General features: G+C 38.8%; 1 protein-coding gene across 3 annotated transcripts in view; it reads left to right on the top strand.

The window, feature by feature from the left end:
- MAST4 (microtubule associated serine/threonine kinase family member 4) overlaps positions 1-26,933 on the top strand; it is a 564,457-nt gene that overhangs the window by 158,060 nt on the left and 379,464 nt on the right. For all 3 annotated transcript variants that reach the window (XM_064376019.1, XM_012462235.2, XM_064376020.1), the window contains exon 3: positions 23,751-23,875. In XM_064376019.1, coding sequence (XP_064232089.1) covers positions 23,751-23,875 — 125 coding nt within the window. The remainder of the gene's footprint in view (positions 1-23,750; positions 23,876-26,933) is intronic.

Raw genomic sequence — 26,933 nt, forward strand, 5'->3', positions numbered from 1 at the left:
CCAGTTGTTTAATTATAAAAATAAAGTAAAACTAGGCAATTAGTACATATTAAAAACCTTAAAATTTACACATTGGTTAACACAGAAATTCAACTGCTCAGAATTCATCACAAGGAAATTGTTGTATGTCAAGAGATTTAACCTTAGTTATATCTAAAGCAGCACCATTTATAATAATTAAAATTTCATATTTTCTAAATAGCTGACAAATGAATACTGATTAAACATATTATGGTATGCACATAAAATGGAAAACAGTTGTGAACATTAAAAGTCATATTGTAAAAAACATGTTTTGATATTGAAAGAGACTCACAATATATTAATGTGAAATTCCATTGTTAAATGGTCTCATAGTGTCTCATGCTTCCTAAGACTTGCAATATTTGTAATTAAATAATTGTATACAGACGATCCCCCACTTACAATGGTTTGGCTTTTGACTTTTCAACTTTATGATGAGTTTAGTGGGGTATTAAATGCATTATTGACTTTGGATTTCTTTTACTTCTGATAGTGGGTTTATCTGGATGTAACTCCACTGTAAGATGAGGAGCATCTGTCTTTAATGAGGAGGAGGAAAACAATTACTTTCTGCTAAGGAACTTTCTCAAAATGGAGTGATGGTTGAGCAGGCTCTATTTAAAATTGGGCAAGTGAAGGATACTATGGCCTTTTTATACCCTGCAGCTTAATCCATGAGATAGTTTTTGAGCCCGACTTTTTCTGTGGCATTTGGTGGTATGTCAGTCAGCAACAGTAATGTTGCATAACTGCAAGCATCTCAATGATAGACAGCAATAAGTATTTTTTTTTCTTGTTCACATGGTTATAGGTTAGTCGGGGTTTGGTTGTAGGTCACTCTGGGCCGTATTGGGCTTGGTTCCAGGATGCAGTTTGGGTCCAGATTTGCTCTATGTGTCTATCTTCTTCTTTAGACCAGCAGCTACCAAAGGCATCCTCTTATGGTGAAAGACAGGAGCATGAGAGGGCAACTTCTCCTGTACAGGCACATTTCAAGGTTCTGCTGGTATCATGTCTGCTAATTTTATATTGGCTAAAGCAAAAAGCACAGTCAACCCTGGAGTCAAGGAGTAGACGCACACTTCATCTTGATACCTTGGCCAGGATGCAGGTACTCATGTGCCACATAAAGTCATTTTGGTCAGTGATGGGCTATATGTATGACAATGGGCCCACAACATTATAATGAAACTGGAAAACTATTGCATGGTAATGTCTTCCTGATCCTGACTCTGTAGGCCTAGGCTAATGTATTCGTGTCTTAGTTTTTAACCAAAAATGTTTAAAAGGAAAAATAGAAAAAATCTTATAGAATAAGGATATAAAGAATAAAATATTTTTGCACCGCTCTACAATGTGTTTGTATTTTAAAGTAAGTGTTATTACAAAAGTTAGAAAGTTTAAGAAGTTTATGAAGTAAAATTTACAGTAGGCTAAGTTTAATTTATTATTGAAGAAAGAAAAATATTTTTTATAAATTCAGTGTAACCTAGGTGTACATTGTTTAATAAAGTCTACAGTAATGTCCTAGGCCTTCACATTCAGTCACCACTCACTGACTCACCCATAGCAACTTCTAGTCCTGCAAACTCTATTCATGGCAAGTACCCTGAACAGGTGTACCACTTTTTATCTTTTCTTTTATATTTTTAAGGTAGCTTCTCTGTGTTTAGACATGCACATACTGATCATTGTGTTGCAGTTGCCTACTGTATTAAGTGCAGTTGCACACTGTACACATTTGCAGCCTAGGAGCAATAGGCTATACCCTGTAGTTTGGGTGCATAGTAGGCTACACCATCTAAGCTTGTGTAAGTACACCCTATGATGTTTGCACAATGACAGAATTGCCTAAGGAAGCACTTGTCAGAATGTATCCTTTTTGCTAAGCAATGCATGACTGTATGCACAGTTGTCCCTCAGTATCCACAGATTCCAGATTCCAGGATACTACAGTTCATAGTTGCTCAAGTCACTTACATAAAATGGTGTAGTATTTGCATGTAACCTATGCATATCCTCCTGTAAGTTTTAAATCATCTCTAGATGATTTATATCACCTAATACAATGTAAATATTAATATTCTATAGTTGCTATACTGCATTTTAACATTTGTATTATTTTTATCGTATCATTATTTATTTTTGTTTTTTCCAAATATGTTTGATCCACAGTTAGTTGAATCTGTATGTGAGAGCTGACTGTCATGCTGTTCCAGGGGAGTACAGAATTGGAACTGATCATTCAGTCTATCCCGGTTAGCTTCTTTAGAAAAAATCTTTTACAATAAAATATTTTATTTACCTATTTTTAAGTTTCAAAGTAATTTGTGTTCAATGTAGACAGTTTAGAAAATACAGACCACGATAACGAAAAAGCCCAAAACCCCATAATTTCACTATGCATAGACACTCATGATTGAAAGGTTCACATTTTCTTCCCTAACTAAACTTTTGAATCACTAAAGGCATTAGATTAAAGATGAGAAAATAAGCAGGGCCTTTTTTGCAGGGCTGGCATTTAAACAACAGACCTGGAGCTTGCTATGCACATTACTGCCTGGATTTTTTTTTTTATTTTGGAGGCTGATATGTTTCCTGTCTTGAAGGTCCACAGCTTGCTAAATAGGCACCTAGAAGGCTTGTGTAAACATTGACTGAGCTTTGGAGCTCCCTGATGAGGAAGTGGAGCATTATTCTAATCATTATATAGACCCTTAAGTCTGGGCATGGATATTGTTGGTAGTGTGCCTGACAGCTCACAGTGAGGAAGCTGCAGAATGAGGGACAGAATCTCAGGATCTTGAATCCTGGCTTCTTGATATGCAAATACATGCCCCAAATCCTTGGCCTGCATTCTACAGCTGTGATGTATGTTGCAGCCTTAACAGCCAGAAAATGAGTGCTGCTTTTCCCCATGAAGAGAGTTGTTTTTTTTTCCCCAAATGTTTGGGTTGGTTGGAATGTAAAAGAAAGACAAAAATCTATATATGTGTATAACATGTACATAATAATAAGAAATCAGCTTTGTAGACAATATAAACTAGAATCTTAAAGCTGTTAGAATCATGATGTTCTATCTTGGGAAGAAAGTTGAGAGGGTTTTCTTTTTCGGACTATGGAAATCAATTTGGAATAAAATCTGAAAATTTTTAAAAAGGCATTCTTGAGTGTTTTTTTTTTTTTTTTTTGAAGAGAGAAAGGAATGACACAATCCCAGAAAACATTCTTTACTTTAAAATTAACCTGGAAGCCATTGCTTTTAAGTACTGTGTAGAACCTAATGGGTTTGTCATCCTAAAGCCCTCCTTACCTTAGTGGGCAAGGCTGAAATAATTCAGATTAAAGATAATTTATATAAGGTATGGCTGTTTTATGGGTAGCTTCGGTATTTTCTAAATATTACACCTAAATACAACTTAAACTCTCCTATACACTCTAGATTTCTTCAGTTTTGTAACACCATCAAAAGAATGCTTGTATAAAAATGGTGTGTGTTAAGATAACACACACGTGCTATGACAAGCAAACCAGAAAATATCAGTGGCTTACCACAACAGTAGTTTATTTCTTGCTCATGTAGTAGTTCAAAGTAAATGTTTGGGTTCGTAGGCAACTCTCTTCCCATGGTCACTCAGGGACCCACATTCCATCTTCTGGTTTTGTTCTTAATAGCCTTGAGGTACCCCATTTCCAGTTGGCAGAAGTGGAAAGAGAGAGGGGAAACCCTTCTGACTTCTTAAAAGTCCCAGCCTGGAAGAGACATGCTCATTTTACTTTCTATTCTTTTGGAAAGATCTAATCATATGGTCACAGATGAATGCAAGGGGGGGGGTGTGTGTGTGTGTTGGCAGGGGATGCCAGGGAAATATAGTCCCTGCTGGCCTTGCCTCAGCATTCAGCTAGACAAGAGATGGGGGAGCAGGGCACATACTAAGTCAGGAAAGACTGGGAGAGAAACAGATTTTAAAGGCACAAGATGTGATGAATTCTGTTTGGGGTATGTTTGAAATGCCTGATGAGACATGCTAAATGGGCATGTCAGGTAGAACTGTGGAATCACAGGAGAGAAGCATCTTCAGAGGAGGAAATGATGGCAAACCATATATTGGCTGCATGTGGGAGAGTAAGATGAGGACAGGAAAGTCTCATTGGATGGGACAGTGTCGTCACTGAGCAGTCTTGGTCCTGGAGAGAGTATTAGGGTTCTCTAGAGGGACAGAACTAGTAGTATATATATATATATATATATATATAGAGAGAGAGAGAGAGAGAATATATATATATAGAATATGTAAAATATATACATATATATATTCTATTCTCTGTGTGTATATATATACAGACACATATATATCTCTTATTAATAACCCCCATATATATATATGTATATTTATATAATGTATATAAAGTATTAAGTATGAACTCACATGATCACAGGGTCCCACAATAGGCCGTCTGCAAGCTGAGAAGCAGGGAGAGCCAGTCCAAGTGTCAAAACTGAAGAACATGGAGTCTGATGTTCAGGGGCTGATGGGCAGGAAGCATCCAGCATGGGAGAAAGATGTAGGCTGGGAGACTAGGCCAGTCTAGTGTTTTCATGTTTTTCTGCCTGCTTATATATTAGCCACACTGGTAGCTGATTAGATTGTACCCACCCAGATTAAGGGTGGGTCTGCCTTTCCCAGCCCATTGACTCAAATGTTAATCTCTTTTGGCAGTACTCTCACAGGCACACCCAGGATCAATACTTTGCATCCTTTAATCCAATCAAATTGACACTTAGTATTAACCATCACAAGTAGGGAAGTATAGACAGGAGCGAGAGTGGGATGCGATAAGACAAAGTGGTCATTAAAGAATCAGAAATGGCTTATATCTTGATAAATAAAAGTACAGGTAACTCTTTTGAGAAGAAAATGTGTAATGAAAGGGACTAGAAATATAAAGTATGAGCTAAAAGGGTATGAGGGGTCAGCAAGAGCCATCTTAACATGAGAGTCATGAGAACATGTTTGTGAAGTGCTGAAGATGGTTTGGGTGAGAGAGACGACAGCTGAAGAAGGTATTTGGAGGAACAGGGCTGGGTATCCAGAGCACATGTAAAAGGGTTGACCTTTGATAGGAAGAGGGGCACTTCCTGCATTGTCACAGGAGGAAGGAGGAGAAAATGGATGCCAAAGCAGGTAGTTCAAGCGCACCTGTACCATGGAATACTACTGAGCAGTTAAAAGGAGCAACCGTTGATACATGCAGCAATCTGGGTGAATGTCCAGAAAATTATGTTAAGTGAAAAAACCAGTCCCAAGAGGTTATACTGTATAATTCCACATATCACATTCTTACAGTGACAAAATTCTAGAACTGGAAAACTGATTCGTGGTTGCCAGGGATTGAGGGGACGAGGTGGGAAGAAGTAGGTATGGTTATAAAAGGGTAACATGAGGGATCCTTGTGTTGATGGAAATGTTCTTTATCTTGACAGTGTCAGTGTCTGTTCTTGGATTGTGATATTGTACTAAGGTTTTTCATGATGTTGCCATTGGGGAAACTGGATAAGGAGAAGTACCTGGGATCTTTCTGTATTATTTCTTGTAACTGCATGTACATATATAATTATATCAAAATAAGATAATTAAAAAAATTATATCACTAATCTTAATGCATTTGCTTTTTTAAAAAAGCAGAGAGTTTAATAGATTTAATGGTTCACTTTTCTCAGTGCATTGTGAGAGACCATGGAGGGAAGGGGTGCAGTTGGGAGGGTTATATGGGAATTGAGGCGATAAGGAAGTGTGACATCGTCTTGAAGAGTAGGAAGGGAAGCTATAAATGTAGTAGGATTTCCTGAAAGCATTGACAGCCTATTTAAAGTCTGAGATCATGAATTGAAAGTGAAGCTGGTCTACATGTTTGTACAAAAGGTTAAAGCACCAGGAAAATTCATATACTGGGTATATTGGTTCCACAAAACAGAGAGAGGCCTGGTCAAGGGTCATTCATAACAGTGGTGGAGAGGGTGGAGCTGAGCTGTATAGAAATGAGAGGCAGTTTTACTGCCCATGGTGAGATATTTCTGGGGCTCAAGCCAAAGCCAGTGGGAATTTGGAAAGAGGACTAGAAGCTTGGTGTGCATGGTGGAAGGTGCATGGAAGGAACATGGTGGAAGGAACTTGGGTGCATGGTGGGGCTGAGGAGTGAGCAGTGGGTGGAGTGAATTGGACTTAGCCCCTGAAGGAGGACTGAAATGTTAATATAGTCATGCATCGCTTAATGATGGGATAAATTTTGAGAATGTGATTTCCTAGTGCAAACATCATAGAGTATACTTACACAAACCTACGTGGTTTAGCCTACTGTAGCCGAAATTGCTCCTGGGCTACACATCCTTACAACATGTTACTGTACTGAATATTGTAGGCAACTGTAACACAATGGTAAGTATTTGTGTATCTAACATACGTAGCATAGAAAGGTCCAGTAAAAATACAATATTATACTCTTATGGGACCAGCCTCCGATGTGTAGTCCATTGTTGACCAAAACATTATTATGTGGTACATGACTGTGTTTTGAAATTTGGCACAGTTTGAAATTTTTAAAGGGCAAAGATCTTTACAATTCTCATGATGGTGCTCTCTTGTGATACTCCCAATTTGGGTTCTTGGCTCTTGGCCAACTAGAAGAAAAAACCCAGATCCACATGAATTTACACTTAAGGTTTTCCTGACTTAAAAACATCCTGCTGGTATTTGTTTTACTAGTTCTTAATACTTATAAAAGCACTACGCTGAAGACACGTAACCAAGGACAGGAATTCTCTTGAGTCGGTCTCGTGTTTTGGAACTTAAAAAATTGTGTAGTTCATCAGTAATAGCTTCTGAAGCTGAAGAATGTCTCTACATATTTTTCTGAGCCACCAGGTAATAAACAGGCAATTCTGTTAGCATCTTCTTACCACTGACAATGCATGATTTTAAGAAGCTTTAAAACCATTTATTGCCTTTATTGCTCCTATGACAATTTATATCCTGGCTATTTTGTTTGCTATCTAGGTGTTCTAAATAGAAGATGTGACTATTTTGATGTATTTTTGTAAGTGTTGCAATTTCTCCTTGTCAAGAGTAGGAAGGTCTCATGAGACCGTGACTTAATGGGCCACACAGCTGTCAGCAAGTTCCTTTGGCAGATGCTGCCTCCCAGTGGCGCTCTGTCAGGGAGCCTTCTGCCGAAGCTCATCTCCCATCCAGATGGTCTGCTGATGAGTCATTGCCCCTCTAACAGGCTTGGCTCACGTGGTGATTCCCAGACCCAGGTCACATGCCACTTAGGAACTGCCAAGTGGCCACCACCTTGTTCAGAGCCAGGCTGCAGCCTCTTGGAAGCCCAAATCTCTCCTTCAGACATTTTGCACCAATGAAACCTTACCAGGAGGCGACAAGACAGGCATGAGGAGAAAATTAAGGAAAGAGGCTGAATGAGGACTTTAAGTATCAAAGGCATTTCTCTCTCATACCTAGAGGCAGATGAGAGACTGGGCTCTTTGCTTTAATGTGTACCTGAGCTCTGGAGAGTGTTGGGAACCATGCTTGGTCAACAAATCGGGCACTTAAGAAATCAGTTTTACAGTTCTGTACCTGTGAGTTTGAAAAACTTAACACTTGCTCCTGAGTGTTAGTTAATGTTTTCCATAGGAGGCCCTGTTTGTCTTAAGATGCTTGAAGCCCCCCTTTGCAGAACAAAAGGTAACATGGGCCTTCAATCACTGTTGACATAGAATTTCAAGATCACTGGGGCAGGAAAATGCTCAGATGCAGCTAAACCGTTATCAGCTGCAAAATAAGTTGGCTGTCTGGACCTTGGCTAGGTGTGTTAGACGTGGCAAACCAAACCCAATAACTGGAATTGTTCAACATACACCAGAGAGGAGGATGTCTGGTAGTCATTTAAAGTTTTCGCTGGCATGATTTTAAAAGTTGTATGTATGTAAATATATTTCCATCAGAAGGCTCTGTATGCCAATTCAACTAATGAAGAAACTTAGCAGAAACAAGCAAAAAAATGTATAGAATACTAGGATCCGTGAATAGGAGGCTTTCTCTCCCCACTCCCTTCTTTTTCTTATGTTCTAGTGTAATTCTGCAAATAAGCTTTGGTCCTTCCCAAGGAAACAAGATTAATTTATTGAATCCATATATGAAAAATTTAAGTTGCTTTGTTCTTAAAATTCCCTTTAGAATGAGTTTCAGGGCCTTTTTTTTATTTTTTAAACCTGTTATCAAGGTGTGAAGCTTTTTGGAAGAGGCAAAGTCATGTTCTTTCTTCTTTCCACTGCTTTTTAGTTGTGTTTTTTTAGCACGTTTCTGAAACTTTCTTTCCTTCTGACAGGATGGACTATGCGCCAGGCATGGCTGGGCGTGGCTTTTCTATCCTTCATGCACTGTGCACTTTTAGGTTCTGAAAAGCATGCTGATCCAAGCTTGTCTTCTCAGTTCCTTATGCATGTAGCCTCTCAGAGGTGAAGTGGCCTTAGCTCCTCTGAGGTTTTGGTAGATAAAGAAACCACAAACAATGACTTGATCATATTACAATTAAGAGTGTGAAAGATTTATTGAAATACTAGAAAATCAGTATGAACTAGTAAATCTCACGCTTCGCATCCTTGAATTACTGAGGAGGAAGAGATAAGGTTGGGAAAGGTAAGAAGGTGGTGGGTGGTGCCATTTCATACCACACTGGAACCCATATACAGAGTTGGACGTAGGTCAGTGGCTCTTCTGGAGAGCCAGTTACTGTTTATGTTTCAGTTTCTATTTTATGCTTTTCTATTCCCTTTCTTCATGTTTCAATTTATGTGTTTTTCTGTTTTGTTTTGTTTTTTTTTAAGGTTTTACCCTCTTACAGGAAGCATGGGGAAAGGGTGTCTGGCTTGACATACCCTACTGGGTTCCAAAGTAAAAGGCCGGTGACATTGTATTTCATACAACCACACTGCAGTGCTAATGAGGTGCTAATGCTCATGTACTGGAATTGGTAAATTGCACTGTACATGAATCCCTGGACAACAGAGGTAGACAGTAGCAGGGTGCGATGCAGTAGGGAGCAGGGGAGATGTGGATCAGAGAATAAGATCACTGAATTAAGTGGAATGAAATTTAAAGAAAGGAGGTGACTTGCCCGGGTGGAAACAGCATCTTGCCATCTTGTACTGCTGTTTCAGGGTGTAAAGGGAAGGAAGGACATGAACTGGAGATCTGAGGCCTAGAGTCTAGTCCCAAGTCAACTTCTAAGTAGCTTTCATTGCTGGGTCTCAGTTTCTTCATCTGTAAAGTGGGCGGGTTGGATCCTATACTCTCAAGGTCCCTTTGAGTTGAATAGTAAATAATTTTAGCTACTATGTTGAGAGGGGGGGCAAGTCTTTGTAGAGAATGGCTTTTCTTCATTTTCTAGTCCCCGCGCCCTCCATTGAACCCCTGTGCACACACCCGCACTTTATTTGTTGCTGTTTGAGGAAGCCCACCTTTGCCTCTATCAGAGCTGATAGTGGGTGTCCTGTCACCTGAGCACACCCATGCCATTCATCTTTTGCTTACAGCTCATTTTTAGTGGCCAATCAAAGCCACTGGGAATGTAGAAGTTTTTTTAACTTCCCAGATGGAAACTGAAAATGATGCTGACTTTCTGTCAGTTCCACAGGAAAAAGACTAGGCAAAGAAATGCGAATGCCACCAACTGGGAAGCTGAAAGATTTATAAAAATTAGTGTTTCTGATATATTAATGACTTTGGTGGTGGTAGCCTACATTTGTCATTGTCATGTTCCATTGTCATTCGAGTACTTAATCAACACACATTGTCAGGGCTAAATTTATTTTCTTGTGTCTGCCTAGCCAGATAATTTCTCTGTTCTTTGACAGTATTGTCTCAAGCACCTGAATCAGATCTAAGCATGAAGGGAGAGCAGAGGGTAAGTCCCATCCTTGCATTTAACTCATTGCTGACTTGTGAAAGAGAGAATGATATTATTTAAATGGGTTTCCTTTTTTGAGTAAGAACACAAGGGGAATCATGTCATGGTTTGTGTCCTCTCTAAAATTCAGGTGTTGCCAGTTTGATAGTATTTAGAAGTAGGGCCTTTAAGAGATGATTAGGCTATCCTAGGACTGCTCCCTCATGAATGGGACTAAGACCCTTTTAAAAGAGGCTTCTTTTACACAGCAGCATTTGGTGAGCTTGCCATTCATTCCTCCTCTGCCATGAGAGGATGCAGCAAGAAGGCCCTCACCAGACCACGTGCCAGCACCTTGATCTTGAACTTCCAGCCTCCAGAACTGTGAGAAATAAATTTCTGTTCTTTATAAGTTACCCAGTCTCTGTTGTTTTGTTGTAGTGGCATAAACTGACTAAGACAAATTGTGACTGCTGTACATTATTAATGCTGCATCAAGTTCAGCTTTAAGAAGGATTTAGCATAAGGTTGTGCAGCTCCCAGCTTTCCAGTCTGTGAAGAGGCATATACATATATAATTAACATACATGGACATTTATGTGTTTACATGTATGCATGCACACACCACATTGCACCCTTGGTTTTTATTCAGTTCCAATAATGTAGGATGGCCTGTATTGTTTCCCTGAGTTACTCTGAAGGACAGTTAACAATTATGTATGTTATTGACCTTTTGTTAAAACTTCTGAAACAAGTTTATTTGTGCTCAGATGAAGGAAAAAGTGTTTAGATTGGTCTGATAAATTTGAATTCTTTCTTTTGTTAAATAATGAGAGCTGCGTAAACCCACTGTTTCTGTTTTTGTCTTGGTTGCCAGGAATCTCAGTGCAAAGTATTTTATTTTGGTTTTGCTCCATTTTGTTAGCTTTTGGCTGCAGTGGTGTATATGTAAGTAACATTAAAGGGAGGAGTAATGTATCATGCACATACCTGCGGCTGTGAGTGATGTTGTACCCCTGCCCTCTTAGGTGTATAAACTAATAATGAGGCATGTAATCTTTAAGGCCTTTTTCTACATTCAGATTCCATTCCAAACATCTTCATGTTACTTTTGTTGATTCTTCCGTCTCTCTCTCCTTTGATACCATCTTATGTTGTTCTTTTCTCAAAAGAGAGATCACTTTCAATTTGTATTATTTGTGTACCTATCGTTCCATTTGCTACTTTATAAATTTCTTGAGGACTTTTTCCTTGTATCCTCAAAGCAAAACATTGTGTATTTCTAATTCTTGTATGGTTGCCAGATAAAATATAGGATATCCAATTAAATTTTAATTCAGATAAGCAACTAATAATATTTTTAGTATCCAGTGCAATATTAGGAGCATGTATATTTAAATTTACTTGAATTTAAATATAGGTATGCATCCTGTATTTTGTTTGCTAAATCTGGCCATCTTATCAATAAATACTGGAATGATTCTGTACCTAAGTGTTATCAGACATGTAGTCTCATAGGTACAGGCATGGTATGAATGGCAGGTGTTTACAGGCATTACGTATAGACATTTCTTTAATATCCTTTTCCTCTGTGTGTGTGTGTGTGTGTGTGTGTGTGTCTGTGTCTGTGTTTTCCCCCTGTAGCTGCTTACTCACATGGGAGTCAGGGCCATCTTTGCAGACAACCCCAAGCAGCTCTGATATATGATATACTAAACTCTTTGATGTGTAAAAGTCTGTGTACATATGTCCTGTTACAATGCCTTCAATAGTCACAGTGCTCTTTGTGGATCAAATAATGGGAGATTTAATTCATTTAATGAAATGGCCAGAAGAAAATGACCTGACTTTCAAGCTTGAGAGATGGCCCTTTGGAGGGTGATTGGAGCAACTGACAGACTACCTTCCCCCAGCTCAGCCCACTGATTTCCCCATAAGTGTGGCTGAATTTTCTAAAAAAGAATGCTAAGTAGCTGGCAAAACTGTTACTGTAAAACATGAGACATTGACCCCAGAGTTCAGGGCTACTTAATGTCATCTGAGCTTTCAGAAGTTGTCAGTGGCTAAATGATAGACCAGAAATGGAAAGGCTGAATTCCGGCCTTACACCTGCCATTAATTTTTAAGCAGTGCTGAGGCAGACATGATGCTAATCTTGGCTTTGACTTTTCTCATCTTAAAAACAAGGGCATTGTTTTGTGAAGCAATTGGCAGTTTGTCAGGATTTAATTCAGAGTGCAGGGTTGGATAACAATGGTTCTAGATCCTTTTGCTTTGAAACCAGGCAGAGTGGTTATTAATTAACTTTCCTCATAAGGGAGGAGGGAGAGCAGGTTATAAAGTTCCTAATTGAGATCTCTCACTTCAGAAGTAGGGACCTATAACAACTGGCCATTTGGAGGTGCTGGGGGAGATGTACTCCGTGGTATTTTTGGGGAAATATTTTATGGTTATGCCCTAGATTTCTTGCTTATTCATTGATCAATATTGACAAGCGTTTCTTATGACAAAAATATTACATTCTTCAGGTAGCATACATAGATATTGTTGTTGAGAAAGAATTTGAAATCTATTGGAAGAGACCTAGCATGGAACTAGAAAGTGTTCCAAAAAATAGATGTGATTACATGATTATGAAATACACGATTATGTGACTTAGACTATATGTAAGAGTTTCCTTGTAAAAATAGAGAACCTGTTAGGAAATTTAGACTTGTCTGGAAGTTTCTGCATAGGTTATGATCTGGAGTTTATTTTGTCACCTCTATACTGACTTTTGTTCTTTTTGTTTTTCTTGTAAAACTCGTCCCTATCTCCTTAGCCTCTGTCATAACTGTGAGATGTAGGGCTGTTGTCAGAAATGTTTTGTGTCTCAGGGCTGCCAGTGACATTTGAGTGCAGCCATCAAAGCATCTTGGGGAGCAAAAGAGCATTACTGAGTAGGATTCATAATTTCTCCAAGAAGTAAGATATCAAGTATAAGTTGGCCTCTAGGGTATTGAGGTTAATTAGCTTACCTTGAAAATATACATTATTATATTGTGGAGATGGTAGACTCTTTTTGAGATGGTTTTTAGAAGAGAAGATCAAAGCTGTAAGTGACGTGATCTCCTCCATATCAAGTTTAAGGCCTCTGAGATTTCTTCATTATTGTTATCATTATAAAACAAACACTTGAACCAAACTTAAATATTCTTCTAGACAATATGTAACTAAATAATGATGAAAAATATGATCCTTGGGAGAAATATGAGAGACAGATGGAAAGTCAATACACACAGACTTAAGTATCTGATTCTGTTAAATTCTAGTGTGTTTTCACATGTAGGATATTGTGCTAGGTGTGACGTGGGGCTACAAAAACAGATGAGATGCAGAAGTTATGGTGTAGTAGAACATGTGGTGTACAGAAATAAATGGCACTCCGTACATGTGCATCCACACATAGCAGTGGGTGGTGAGATGGGGGAAGGTAAGGGTAGTAGCCTTCCTGGTTGGCAACATTGGCATCGAATCCTGTTTGTGGATTCAATGCTAATGGTGCCAAAATGGGTAAAAGCATCCTGGAAGGGAACCTGAACTACCACTGAGTACAAACTGTGTGTTCAGTTTTGTGCTGGGCATTTTAACATGTGTTACTTACTATCATCATCACTAGACACAGGGAAATCGAAACTCAGAGAGGTAAAGTTATTTATCCAGGCTCTCTAGCTACTAAATGGTGAAAGGAGGATGCAAACTGATGTCTGACTGCTTTTCCATTCTGTACTCATGGGTCCACCTGGTAGATAGAATGAGAAGCAGGTATGCTGTCAGTGCCCAGTGCTGGAGAGAATTTGATCTGGTCCGAAGATGACACCAAGGAGGAGGACCGTTGCCAGGAGGAGCTATTTAACAGTGAAAAGTAGAGGGAATTAAAAAGTAATTATTTACTGTGGGCCTTTTGTCAGATGGTGTGATAGGTTCTTTGTTTAAATTCTAAATTAGTTCTCATCACCTCAGACTATTGGTATCATCACCATTGTACAGCATGTCTACAGTACCGGAGGCTTAGAAAGTTAAGAAGCCTATCCAAGGTCAAACGGCGGATACATGATAGTAGTCAGGGTTTGATTTTAGGATTTAACCTCATACGTGGGACCCATGTGATGAACTTGAAATCAACAGTTTGATTTTATGAGTTTAGAAATTAAGGGTCTTTCCCTTGAAAGGGAAAGGATCTGGAGGGGGCAGTGAACACATTTAGGTGGAGTGAAATCTTAGAAAGGACTGCACTGATTGGATTGAGAAGTCAGTGTGATGGGGAGGAGAAAGAGGTGACTCTTATTCATTTGATTATTATTTTAAAGAGGGCCAGGTACTGGTCCTCTGGGAGGTTTTAGAAAGGTGTAGCTAAGGCAGCTGGGGAGAGGGAGGATGGGGAGGAAGACAGAAGAGGGAGCTGACAAGTAGTTTAACAGCTGTTCCACATATCCACAAAATGACTCTGAGAAAAAATGGTTCTATTTATTTGCCGTTTCCTTCCATATATCTTGCCAGCAGCATTCATCAATATCTGTCATTTCCCAGGGGGGTTAGACATGTCTAGCAATTCATTCTACTGAATTATATTTCAATACGCGAATTGAAGGAGGCCAGATTGCAGATGTTAACTCTGACCTCTGCCCAGCATTGCTCACACACTGCCACCACCCACCTCTTTGGGTGCCCTCACTCAGGCAGACATTAATTCTAAGCAACGCGGCTTGATGTCAGAATCTTGTTACCATGTTCTCATTAGTGTAGGCTCTATTTAATACTTCTTTAAAAATCAATTTTAAGTTGTCACATTAGTCTTTTGTCTATGCAGCTGGAGTTTGGGTCCAAATCATTATTTATTTTTTGATAAGAATTTTAAATCTAGACACATGCCAGCTGAAGGGCAACTACTGCCTTGGTGGTATAGGTAAAACAGGGAGTTGGTGGTCAGAGCTGGTTCTCATTGCAGAATGGGAGAGTTTGCTGGGTGTTGGTAAACTGAAAGGCAGTCATATGCTTGTAATAATAGAAACATTATAGCTTACCAAGCTTTATCGCATGCATTAACTTGGTTAATATCTGCTGCTTATTAGAATTTGACTGAGAGTGGTCATCTTGGTGGATAAGAAATTTTGTTTTTTTATGAACAAATTAAGGGAAAGTAAAAGAAAGGTCAAATATATTTCTCTTTAAGTCCCTGTCTTTGAATGATTTCCATTTAAAAATAAACTATATGTTAGCATTTTTGCTCTTATATCATGGCCAGAGTAACAGGGTGGCTATCTATGAGTAAGAGTGAAAAGATGACTTTATCTTTGAATCACCTTGCCGTATTACCCATACCAAAAAGTTCTTAACGCTGCCGCTCTGTTTCACAGTGGCAGTGGCAGCTTGTGTTTCTGCTCCATAGCCTTGTGGTTTGTTCAAAGACTTTGATTTCTGTATTGTAGGCATGTATGTTCTGTCATTTTTCACCAGTCCCTCGTTCTCTCACGGCACGGAATTGGGCTTTTTAGTGAGTCCTTAAAACATTTGTCAGGTACTCAGTCTGTCTGGGCTTGCCTGAAAGAAAAACTTCTGATACTTGTCCTCCTTGCTAGGAGCTTCCTTTCACAGCGTTGCTCTGACTTGCTCACCAGGCTTTTACTATCAGTAATGTTGTTAAGTATGCAGTGCTAGTGATAATATTCTAAAAAGTGAAATTGGGTGTCTCTGGTGGATTTGAGTCTTGTGGAAAATCAGTTTAGCAAAAAAAAATTGGAGTCTTACAGTCTTGACTAAGACCGTGATGCCCTCTTGGCATTACCCTACTCCAAGTATCAGCCTTCCAAAAGACTCGTGGGTGCTCTTGATCCAGCTTTCAGCTTCCTTGTCAGTTGGAGATCATTGGTTAGCAGTCAGTGATGTCTTTAAGCACTTAGGGTCAAGGCTCTGCTTTGGACTTCCCTTGTGTGAGTAAACACACAGCTTTTGTTTTTGTTTTAAGGCTAGAATAGCAGCTCAGTATAGGAGTCATTGAACTTCTGCACTTTCTGGTCAGAGGTCTGTTGGTTTCTCAAACTGTGTTCATTTATGCCATTAAGAGGAGTGATTTAGCAGCATTGTTGATGCTGTCTAGGTACAGTCATTCTTTTGCAGTGAGGACAAGAAATTGGAAGTCAGTCACCCATGTGAGTGGAAGATGAAGGGAACCATGTCTCTGTGTTGTGGGAACACAGCCGAAGATGAATAAGGGAGGCTGTAATTGCCCATGAAGACGAGAGTCATGATGACGAGGGAACAAATGTTTAGGAGTGAGCAATGGGGCAGAGAAGAAGAATCTCTTGATTGTAATGGAATTAGCGTGATGGCTGCTGAGTCATGGATTCTGCCCAGATTCAGACAATGACTCTATGTGGTATTTGCCCCTTCTTCATTTCTTAAGTTTGACAGGTTCTTTAAAAACTCATTTCCCCTAACTTTTAAAATATTGGGAGGGTTATGTTATAAAGTATACTTTGCAAAAGCAGGTGGTGGTGTAGTTAATGTGGATACCTTCTTTTGGATAACAAAAAGGATCCCCATATTTTTTTCCTCTTTAAGGTACAGTGGTATTGGCCAAGCAAGGGATGGGGGGCAGGTTAAACATTGTGGTAAAATATATATGTAACAAAATTTACCATTTAACATTTTTACATTTATACCATCAGCACTATCTTCAGAACATTTTCATCATCCCAAACTCTGTACCCATTAAACAGGAACTTTGGTAAAATATATGTGGCACTTCAGGTGATATGGAACTTTTTTAATGGAAGCTTTCAAATCTAGTCAGGTATCATTATTCTCCAATGATGAAGTAGATTTCCAGAGGCTGTATTTAGTTCTTTATATGGCCATTCTGCTAAAATTATTGCTGACTTGGTATTTTTCCACTTCAGAGGGATACTTCCAGCTTTGGGGTACTTTGAAAGCATGCATCTTGGCTGGGCATTGTGGTTCACAGCTATAATCCCAGCACTTTGGGAGGCTGAGGTGGGCAGATCACTTGAGGTTAGGAATTCGAGGTCAGCCTGGCTAACATGGTGAAACCGTGTCTCTACTAAAAATACAAAAATTAGCTGGCGTGGTGGTGGGTGCCTGTAATCCCAGTTACTCTGGAGGCTGAGGCAGGAGAATCGCTTGAACCTGGGAGGTGGAGTTTGTAGTAAACTGAGATCGTGCCACTGCACTCCAGCCTGGGCAACAGAGTGAGACTCTGTCTCAAAAAACAAAACAATAAAACAGAAAAATGTGTATCTTATGTTGAAAACATGCTTTTATGAAGTCCTGAAGTCCTGCCTCTTGTTTCCTGGAATTCAGGATGGAAACAAAGGAAAACATATTCCAGGGGAGGTCATATATAGCCTTGATAGAACCAAAGCACGATCTGGGTCTAGATTCAGTAATGTATTTATTTTACTATACATATAACTGTACAAGGCTACAGAACTTCTCACTCTAACTCTGTTAGCTAGAGGCCCTTTGGCTAAAACAGCAAAAATAACCAGTACAAAAAGACCATTCAAACAACCCATACCTCTATGGTTGAGACCTGAAAAGTTCTTATATCAATCTAGCCAACTGATTCCAACTTTAATACAGACGGTTGTTTATTGCCTCTAAATTTCTAGTCATGCCAGTAGAAAACATTTGTTACATATTTCAATAAACATAGTAGAATTTTAGAAACATTTTCCCAAAGAACACAAAGCTAATCCAGTTCCAGTTGTAACAACAAGCTCAATTCGGTATTAAAATAGAGCAGCCAGATTGCCAGGCAAGCTAACCTCTCATACAACAAATTGGAAATGGTATTATCCATTAATTTCCACCCTGTGCAGTTGAATAATGCCATTGACAGATGCTAATTTTCTTAAATTGTAGGCAGCAAATGATGCATGAATACAACAGCAACACACTTTTTAGAGGCTCTTGATAGTCATCAAAAAGTGAATTTATATAAAGTTTGATGTAATCACTATCAACTATGGTATAATGTTAGTGCCTTCTAATGACTGTCTTAAATCCATCTGTTGTCCTCTTTTCTCTATTAACACTAATGGGGGTCTAGGCAGGAATAAAATATCCCATGTGGTGTATTAACAGACCCTCCAATTTATAACATTCATATGGTTTCTCAGGACAAAACCTATGCAAATAATGACATCTAAAATCTAACCCATCATTGGATTATAAGCATTTCATTGTATATGTATATAAGTGTTTCCCAATTTATTTTTTCCAATGGCTTAACAAAATTTTATTTCTTGCTCAGTGTGTGAATTAATGTATGTTCAGTAGCTCTTGGTGTTTCTTATCTTTTAAGCTGGTATTTATTGAGTATTCATTCTATATTTTCTATTTTTGGATTTTACAACAGCCCTACAAGTTTGGCCCTGTTCTACTCAGAAACCTGAGGTTTGGAGAAGTTTATGTTATAACTGATGGAATCAGTTTGGGAGTTTAGAATAGGAACTCAGAGTTCAATGTTAAAGTCAACCACGACTAGAGCACTTAATTTTTACCATTACTGGCAAGGATCTTTTTATCCTCTTACATTTGAAGAGAGTGCTAGATAAGAATATGGGCTAAGGACAAATTGGTTATTGGATGTCAAAGTCTTGTTTTTTGGGTTAGGCTGTTGAGGTAACAAAGGAATTAAAGACACACCTTTGGTCTCGTTACCAAGATTGGACTTACACGAGATAGCACAAATAAAATGTACATAATAATGTTAAATTGAGTGATTTCAGAGAAGGACGAGATGGCATGCATGCTTGTTCTCAGTGGTCTCAGCTTGCTTTACAGTACCCTGTGAGATGTAGCAAAACTGCAGTATTCAAAGTGTGGCTTGGAGTGTGGGGAGAGAAAGGGCATGCTCAGGTGTTCCTTTCTTTGTGTTCCTCAGAGCTGGGTGCTGGTTCTGGATTGTGTTCAGAGTCCAGCTTCTCATTGAACCATGCCTGGTCTCACTGAGCCATACCTGGTTTCATTGAGCCAGGCTCCTAGCTTCCATGAATTTCCTGTACTGAGGCCTTACCTGGGAGCTATGCCTGCTTTTCTTCTACTCTCCCACTGGCAGAGAGAGAGCCTTTCCCAGTCGCTGTTGCTGTGACTTTGATGTTGAAATGATAATGCGATTCCTTGTGGTTCTTCTTTGCTTCCATTCCCCATCAACTGTCTCCCCTGACTCCTTGCTTTCCATCCCAGGACCTAGGAGTCCCTGACAATCACCCAGACCCCTGGGGTCCCTGACCTGCGCTGTAGGAACTACCGTCTTGAGGAGTGGAGGGAATGTACGCTAGTTTGCCACGCAGGAATACAGAACACATTTTTTGCTAGGAATTATTAAAAGTTAATATTATAAAATATGTACAGCAATTAATAGAGGATAATTCTGTACAACCCCATATACCTACCAGCCAGCTTTATCAAAGCTTAATGTTTGCTACATTCTCTAGATACATTAAAACTTTTCATATTAAATTTATTAAAGACACAAGTCAGAACCTTAATTCTTCATTTATACTTTTAAGTTGAAGTAGCAAACCCTATTATTCTTTGCTGGTAATTTTTAAAACAATAAAATATTACAGATCCAGCATGCTCCTCCCTGCACCCACCCCTCATTTTCTCTGCCAGAGATGACTACAATTCTGCATTTGCTATTTATCACTTACAAGAAGAAATATTATTTGTTTCAATATCTTTCAATATTATTCTTTTGCATGTGTATGACCTGGCTTAAGAACCCAGTTACTGTGTTTTATTCTGTTGCTACGGTGGTAATGGAGGATGCAGGTCTTATGATAATGTGAAGAGTGATAGTATATTGACTGCTTCCATGTCCTAGGTTGAGTGACTGTGTTATCTCCTTTAATCTTATCTGCCAGTTTGTAAGGTATTATCCCCCTTTTAGAGATGGGAATATTGGGGGCTTGGAAATTAAGTAAGTTGCTCAACTGCATGTGACTGTAAAAACTGGGTTGCAAACTGGGCATAGTGGCTCACACCTGTAATCCCAGCACGTTGGGAGGCCAAGGTGGGCAGATGGCTTCAGGCCAGGAATTTAAGACCAGCCTGGCCAACATGGTGAAACTCCATCTCTACTAAAAACAAAAATTAACTGGGTATGGTGATGCACTCCTGTAATCCTAGCTACTCAGGAGGCTAAGGCAGGAGGATCGCTTGAACCCGGGAGGTGGAGGTTGCAGTTAGCCGAGATTGCGTCATTGCACTCTAGTCTGAGTGACAGAGTGAGACCCTGTCTCAAAAACAACAACAAAAACAAACAAACAAACTAACTAACTAACTATTGCAGACCCATTTGTGCCTTATTCACAGTAGTTTGAATCACTCTGCTCCCATCTTTCCAGGTACTTTTCTCTCTATATATAATATGTATTATTTTTGTATAAATATAGAATAATTCTGTCTTAGTTTATAACTTGTTTTCCACCAAGCATATGTGATGAATATTTTCCTGGGGTACACTGGGCTTTTGAGTCAGAATCCTGATTTTTGTCCATTTGGGTAGCTATATCCCCTTGCAAAGTTATGTACCTCTATAGGTTTAAACTGGAGATGATAATACCTATTACATACAGTTGTTAGGATGTTGCAGTGCCTGATATATGATAAGGCCTCAATGTATTTTGGTTATTATGTTATACTTATGAAGGAAATTTAAGAAAATTATCTGTTCAGTAGTTTTCTTCCTTTTGAAACTTGATCAAGTGTTGTTATAATGGTATAGTTTCACTGCATTTCAGTCAGCAAACATTTATTGAACATTTACTAAGTGCCAGGGCCTATAGCAGGTACTGGGGATATAGAAAAGAATAAACTTATTTCCTCACATCGGGGGCATTATAGAGACAGTCTAATAATTATGTTCTGTTTTGTATTATTATTATTATTATTATTATTATTATTTTATTTGTTGAGATAGGGTCTCACTCTGTCACCCAGGCCTGGAGTGCAGTGGTGCAAACTTGACACACTGCAACCTCCACCTCATAGGCTCAAGCGGCCCTTCCTTCTCAGCCTCCTGAGTAGCTGGGATGATACCTGGCTGATATTTTTTTATTTTTTGTAGAGACAGGGCCTCACTATGTTGCCCAGGTTGGTCTTGAACCCTTAGGTTCAAGGGATCCACCCACCTTGGCCTCCCAAGGTGTTGGTATTATAGGCATGAGCCACTGCACCCAGCCAAATAATTATTTTCTACTAAAGGAAAAAAAGATCTGTTAAATTCTTCACTGAATAAAAGTACTTTGCCTTTAATTTTTTTCTATTACTACATTAAATTCTCTGAGTTTTTTTTTTTTTAATCTACCCTCAGTTTTCTTTAAAATGAAGCATATGGAAGCAGAGCAACAGTGAGGCTATAGTGGGTTCTCTCCCTCATACAGACCTTGGCATCAGGTAGCTTCTCTACCTTTTATCATGCCTTTACATGACATGAACAAAACATGAACAAAGAAAATCCAAATAAAATCCAAATAAATACAAATAAAATATAGAAAATGACATAGGAGGGAGAAAAAATGGATTCAGATTATTAGAGGTTTATATATTGTTTACAAGTGAGTCCTTCAAATACTGAGTGATTTCTGTATTAAACCATTTATTCCTGTAATATTAATGCAGCATTCCTAAATGCAGTCTATAGTTTACCTGCTCTTCCTCATTAATTGCCTGCTTTTGGGCCTACAGGGGACCTATTTCTCAAAGCCATTCTTGGTTCAGCTTTTAGTTCGCATTTCAAAATAAGGCAAGGAAAAGATTAAAATTCTAGACTTCAAATGCAACATACATTGCACAAAAAATATGTCTGAATGTTTTCAAGATGGTGATCAGAACCACAGTGGGTAGTTTTATTTGAGTTTTCAATGATAGTGTTTGTTTAAATTAATTGACATTTGCTACATTTATTTGCTTGGAAAAGGTCAATCTATTATGTATGTGGGGTTGGCAGGAAGCATGTGACAAAAATCAGTATTACATTTTTTTTGTAAGAAAATATAGGTTGTAGAAAGACAGTCTAAAGGAAAAATCACTAAAGTCTTGATAGTAATTTTCTCTGGTGTGATGATAGGTAATTTTTCTTCCTTTGTATATATGTGCTTTTTCTTCTTCTGAATGAAAAGCCCATCTCAAATAAAAAAGATACTTTTCATTTTTATTACTGTTATGGCTAAATAGTTAACATTTACTGAGTGCTGTACTTACAAAATTCTCTAATCCCCTCAATAACTCTAGATAGTTGAGTCTATTGCCCCCATTTTAGAGATGGAAAAACCAAACCCAAGAGAGACTAACTTTCCCACTGTCATTCAGCTGCAGAGCAGGATTTCAAAAGGAGATCTTATTTTTCTCCAGAGTCTGGGCTTTCACTCTATAATAAAAGAGTAAAAAAGCAATTTTGGCAATTTTTTTCCTCTGAAACTAAAATATACATTTTGAAAGCACTTGGCTTAAATAGAGCAATGGACCTCTTAACATGGACAATTGATAGGAGATGCCCCAGCTCCTGTGCTTTGACAGTGCTGGTAGTTAGCATGTGCAGTAATGGTAAACTAGTTGATATACTGCAATCATTATTAACTAGTGCAATATGCTTGTGAGATGCATGCCTGAGGGAAGAATGAGGAACAGATGTTACCTGTGCTGCAGGGCCACCATCTATGCATGCTGCAATCCCTCATGATTCTGAAGAGGAATGAGGCTGGAGTCCCCACACATGTGGCCCTCAAATGAGATTCTCTGTGCAGTATGCCATCTTTTCATTGTCTGTTTTTTTTTTTTTTTTTTTTTTTTGGAAGGAATGTCTACTCGTCCCTTCATCATTTAGTAAATATTTATTGAGCAGCTATTATGGTCAGTCATTGTGCTAGTATTGGGGCAAAGCAGAAGAAAATCAAACACAGTCTCTGCTTTTAGTGACCTTTATTGCTATGTGAATATTCATGCCCATCCTAACATTCCCGAAGTCAAAAACCATCATTTCTTGTGTGTTAATATTAGTCAAGTCCATGTATACCAAGGAAGTAACGTAGTGTGAATTGGTTCAGCTGTTTGACTTTTAAAAACATGTATGTCTATATTAGAGTTCAAGGTTGATGGAAATTGCTCAGTGAACCTAGACTGACATTGATGTCCTGATTTATGCAAATGGATATGATTATGTATCCCACAGATACGGTTGGATGGCTACCTACACTTCAGAGAAAAAGGGGGTTGGGGGAGAGGCACCAGCCTAATTTCATCTTGAAAGAATTCTGTTTCCTTTTATTGGTCATGATCTCCACTTTGTGGATTATTTTCTAATTGAGTCCTGGATCACTTTCCATGTTTGATTTTTTTCAAAGAACACTTATAAATGCACACAGTTACTTCTGTGATGCTGAGAATGCTTTGTGTACTTATATATATCCTCAACACATTCCCTTGGTATAGGCAGATGGAAAAAAAAAACACCTCATCTTACTTTGATGAGGCTACACTCATGCAGGAGATGATGTTGGAGGTCAGGGCCAGACCCTGCCACTGGATCTCCTGACTTAATTAAAACAAGTTTTCCCAGGTTGCTATTAATAAATGTTATTACTGGGTATGGCAGAAGTAATACAGAACAAGGTTGGCCAGGAAGAGACACCCCACCCCCACCCACATTGCAATAAAACTACTACCGGCTGCCTGTCACTTAAACATTTTCTTCTCTTTAACTCCAACAGGGAGGTACCTCCTTCCAAACCCGGTGACGGGACAGGCCTGGCCGGCCTCTGCAGAGACGTCCAACCTCGTGCGCATGCGCAGCCAGGCCCTGGGCCAGTCGGCGCCCTCGCTCACCGCCAGCCTGGTGAGTGTCCGCGGGCGCCGGTGGAGGCTGCTCCAGCTCACCACCTCCCTAGGGACAACTTAAGTTAATTTAGACTTACCCACATGTGACGGTAAACAGATTTGGCAATGTGAAATTCCTTGCTTTCAATGTGCTAGTTTCTACGCCTGTACCCAGTTTGGAGGATTTCTCTCAGTTTTGGCCCCATCTTATAAAAGTTGCAAGAATAAGAAATATTCTTAGAATACCAGTTTATCCTTTATATAGATTTGACTAATTAACACCTGGCCCAATTAGCCTCATAATTTCCTTTCTCTTTATGTGTATGTGTATGTGTGTATGTGTACATACACACATGATTTTTTCAGCTATTTGAGAGTGCATCATCTATCACAAACCTTTGTTATCACCGTTAGCAACTTGAGTAAATTTATGGCTGATACAGTCCGGTTATCTACTCTGCCATCTCTATTTCAGTTTTATCAGTTGACTCATTAATATCCTTTACAGTATTTTCCCTCCTCCAGTGTAGGTTCCAGTGTAGGGTCATGTGTTGCATTAAATTATCCCTCTTTTTAGTCCCCTTTACTCTGGAATCTTTCTGCAGTCTTTGTCTTTTATGACATTGACATTTTTGAAGAATTTTTTAATGGCTTATTTTTAAGGGAATATTTCTCATGTTTCTTAGTTTTCTCCTCATGGTGAGATTCAGGATTTTGCATTCCAGGTAAGAATACAACACTGGTGATGTCATGTCCTCTCAGGGAATGAGGTTTGGAGGCTCATCACGTCCATCTGCCCCTCTCTGTGATATTAATTTTGATCATCCAGTCAAAGTGTTGCCTGAATTCTCCACTGTAGTTCCACTTTCTCTCTGCAATCTATAAGCAACCTGGGATGCATTTCATCAAAATTTTCCCCAAGAATCCATTGGTGATTCTTGCCCAGACCATTCTTTTCTATGTTTGAAAATGGTGATTTTTCCAACTTTGCTCTCCATAAATATGTGTGTATTTGTTAGCAGCATGGACTTGCACATTTCTATTTTATCCCCAGTGTAGACTTTCATATTTAATAATTTTTTTTTTTAAATTTGCTGGTGGGCCTTTCTTTGTTTTGGCCTTTGGCTCAGCTTAGAAGTCTGTACAAGTTACTTTTGCATGAGTAATAGTGTTATATGATATAGAAATAGATTTTAAACATTTTTTATTGATGCAGGTACAAATGATTTATAAATCTGTGTATTGTGTCTTATAATTTTATGCATTGATAATAAATTATGTTAGATATTTGGAAATAATGCAATAATGGATAGAGATTTTGTTTAGGTCTAGCCTCTAGTCCTGCTTTTGTCATTAGATAGCTGTGTAAACTTGGACCAGTCCATTTCTCAAATTCTGTCACCTCATTTATACCTCTTAGAAAAGAAGAATCAGGAAATTCCAGAGAAGAAAGGGACTTTATAGATTGTTCAATGCTTCTTATTGATGTTTGCGGAGGTGCGTTGTACGGTAGGGCATTCCTCATGCTGATGATCCTCTACCCCATTCCCCCTGTCTTAGAGCTGTAAACCATCCTTCTCCCAACTCTGCCTGACATGTGTCATGGTACACCTTTGCTTTTGTTCTTTGTTTATGCCGATTATCTCTCTGCTAGACTGCAAACCCCTTGAGGGCAGATTCTTGTCTGATTTTTACTTTATAGTTTTCACTGCTCTCAGCACAATGCCTTGCACATAGAAGACATTCAATAAATAATGTTGAAGGAACAAGTAATTATTTATGGAAAAGTGACAGATTCCTTTAGTTGCAAGGTGAGCATGATGGTGTGATTCTTCTTGCTGTAATGGGTGGCTAATAAGGTCATCCATCTAAAATCTCTATGGCTTTGCTTGTCAGTGTGCATCTTACAATTGTGATTGGCCTTAAAGTCCATGTTACAGGCTAAATCCCATTTAGTTTAACATTGGCCACTCAAAAAATATGGTGACAAAATTCGTGAAGAGATTATTAGTGTCTACATTCAAGGAAATTTCATTAGTCTGCTTTTAAGCAATCATGTAGTCACATTTGTTTACATATTTTATGGATTTATTGAGTAAGTTGAAGTGATATGTGTGTTCAGGTGTGGGGGAATTGGAAAAACAAGGCACCAAATTGGGTTATGTCCAGATGATAGCATTACACTTGATATAACAATTCTACGCCCAATTACAACAACATACATTTCAGAAAAGTATAGACCCTCAACATGAGAGGTATTAATATGTTAGTAAGATATAAATGAAGGCCCTGAGGTTTGGTAGGTATGAATTTTAGTAAATACATGACCTTTAGTGATTTAATTGCCATAGGCAAGATTGAAGGTATTGCTAAATACCTTCTCAAGGAGGAGATTAATTCCTAGCCTGAAGTATCTAGTTTTCCTTGGCAATGCTAAATGTAGTTGTGTTCCCTCTCCCAGACACATTGGGCATTTCAGATAAATGGCATGTTGCCAATTCATCCTAAGTAGCCTGGTAGCTGGCAGAATACATGCTCAGCCAGTGTCCGCCTGCTGGGACACCAGCCGGGAGTGCTGATGAAGTGTCAGATGTATACTTCATATACATTAATCTGAAGAGGGGAAAACTCATTTTCCCATTTGCTTCCTCCATCTTTCTGTCCCTCCGCACACACATGGGTAGTTTATCACAGAAGTCATAGTCGTCAAAAGCCAGGGGATTTATACAGATGCTGCTTTCTGCCAAGAAAGATGGAAATTTCAGGAGGCAAAATCAGGACAAGTGGCAACTTATTTCTTTGTAGGCAAATGAGGTTGTAAGCCTTGATGAGGGAAGTTTAAAATGGCTTTTGTGGCCATTATCAGAATTATTTACTCCTTTTGTACTTTGAAGTAATAGATAGATGGCAGAAGCACCATGAACATTAGTTTCCTGTATTTTTCTCCAATTTTCTGTTTGGTTGGAATCCTATGCCTCATCTTTTTAGTGTGAAGATTTCATTCACATTTTTCCCATTGAGGTCTTCCTTGACCATCCTATTTCAAACTGTTCTCTATATTGCTTGTCATATATCTC

The sequence above is a fragment of the Aotus nancymaae genome, unplaced genomic scaffold (assembly GCF_030222135.1).
Source record: "Aotus nancymaae isolate 86718 unplaced genomic scaffold, 86718_ANA_hifiasm-v0.15.2.pri h1tg000014l, whole genome shotgun sequence".
In the NCBI taxonomy this organism is placed as follows: Eukaryota; Metazoa; Chordata; class Mammalia; order Primates; family Aotidae; genus Aotus; species Aotus nancymaae.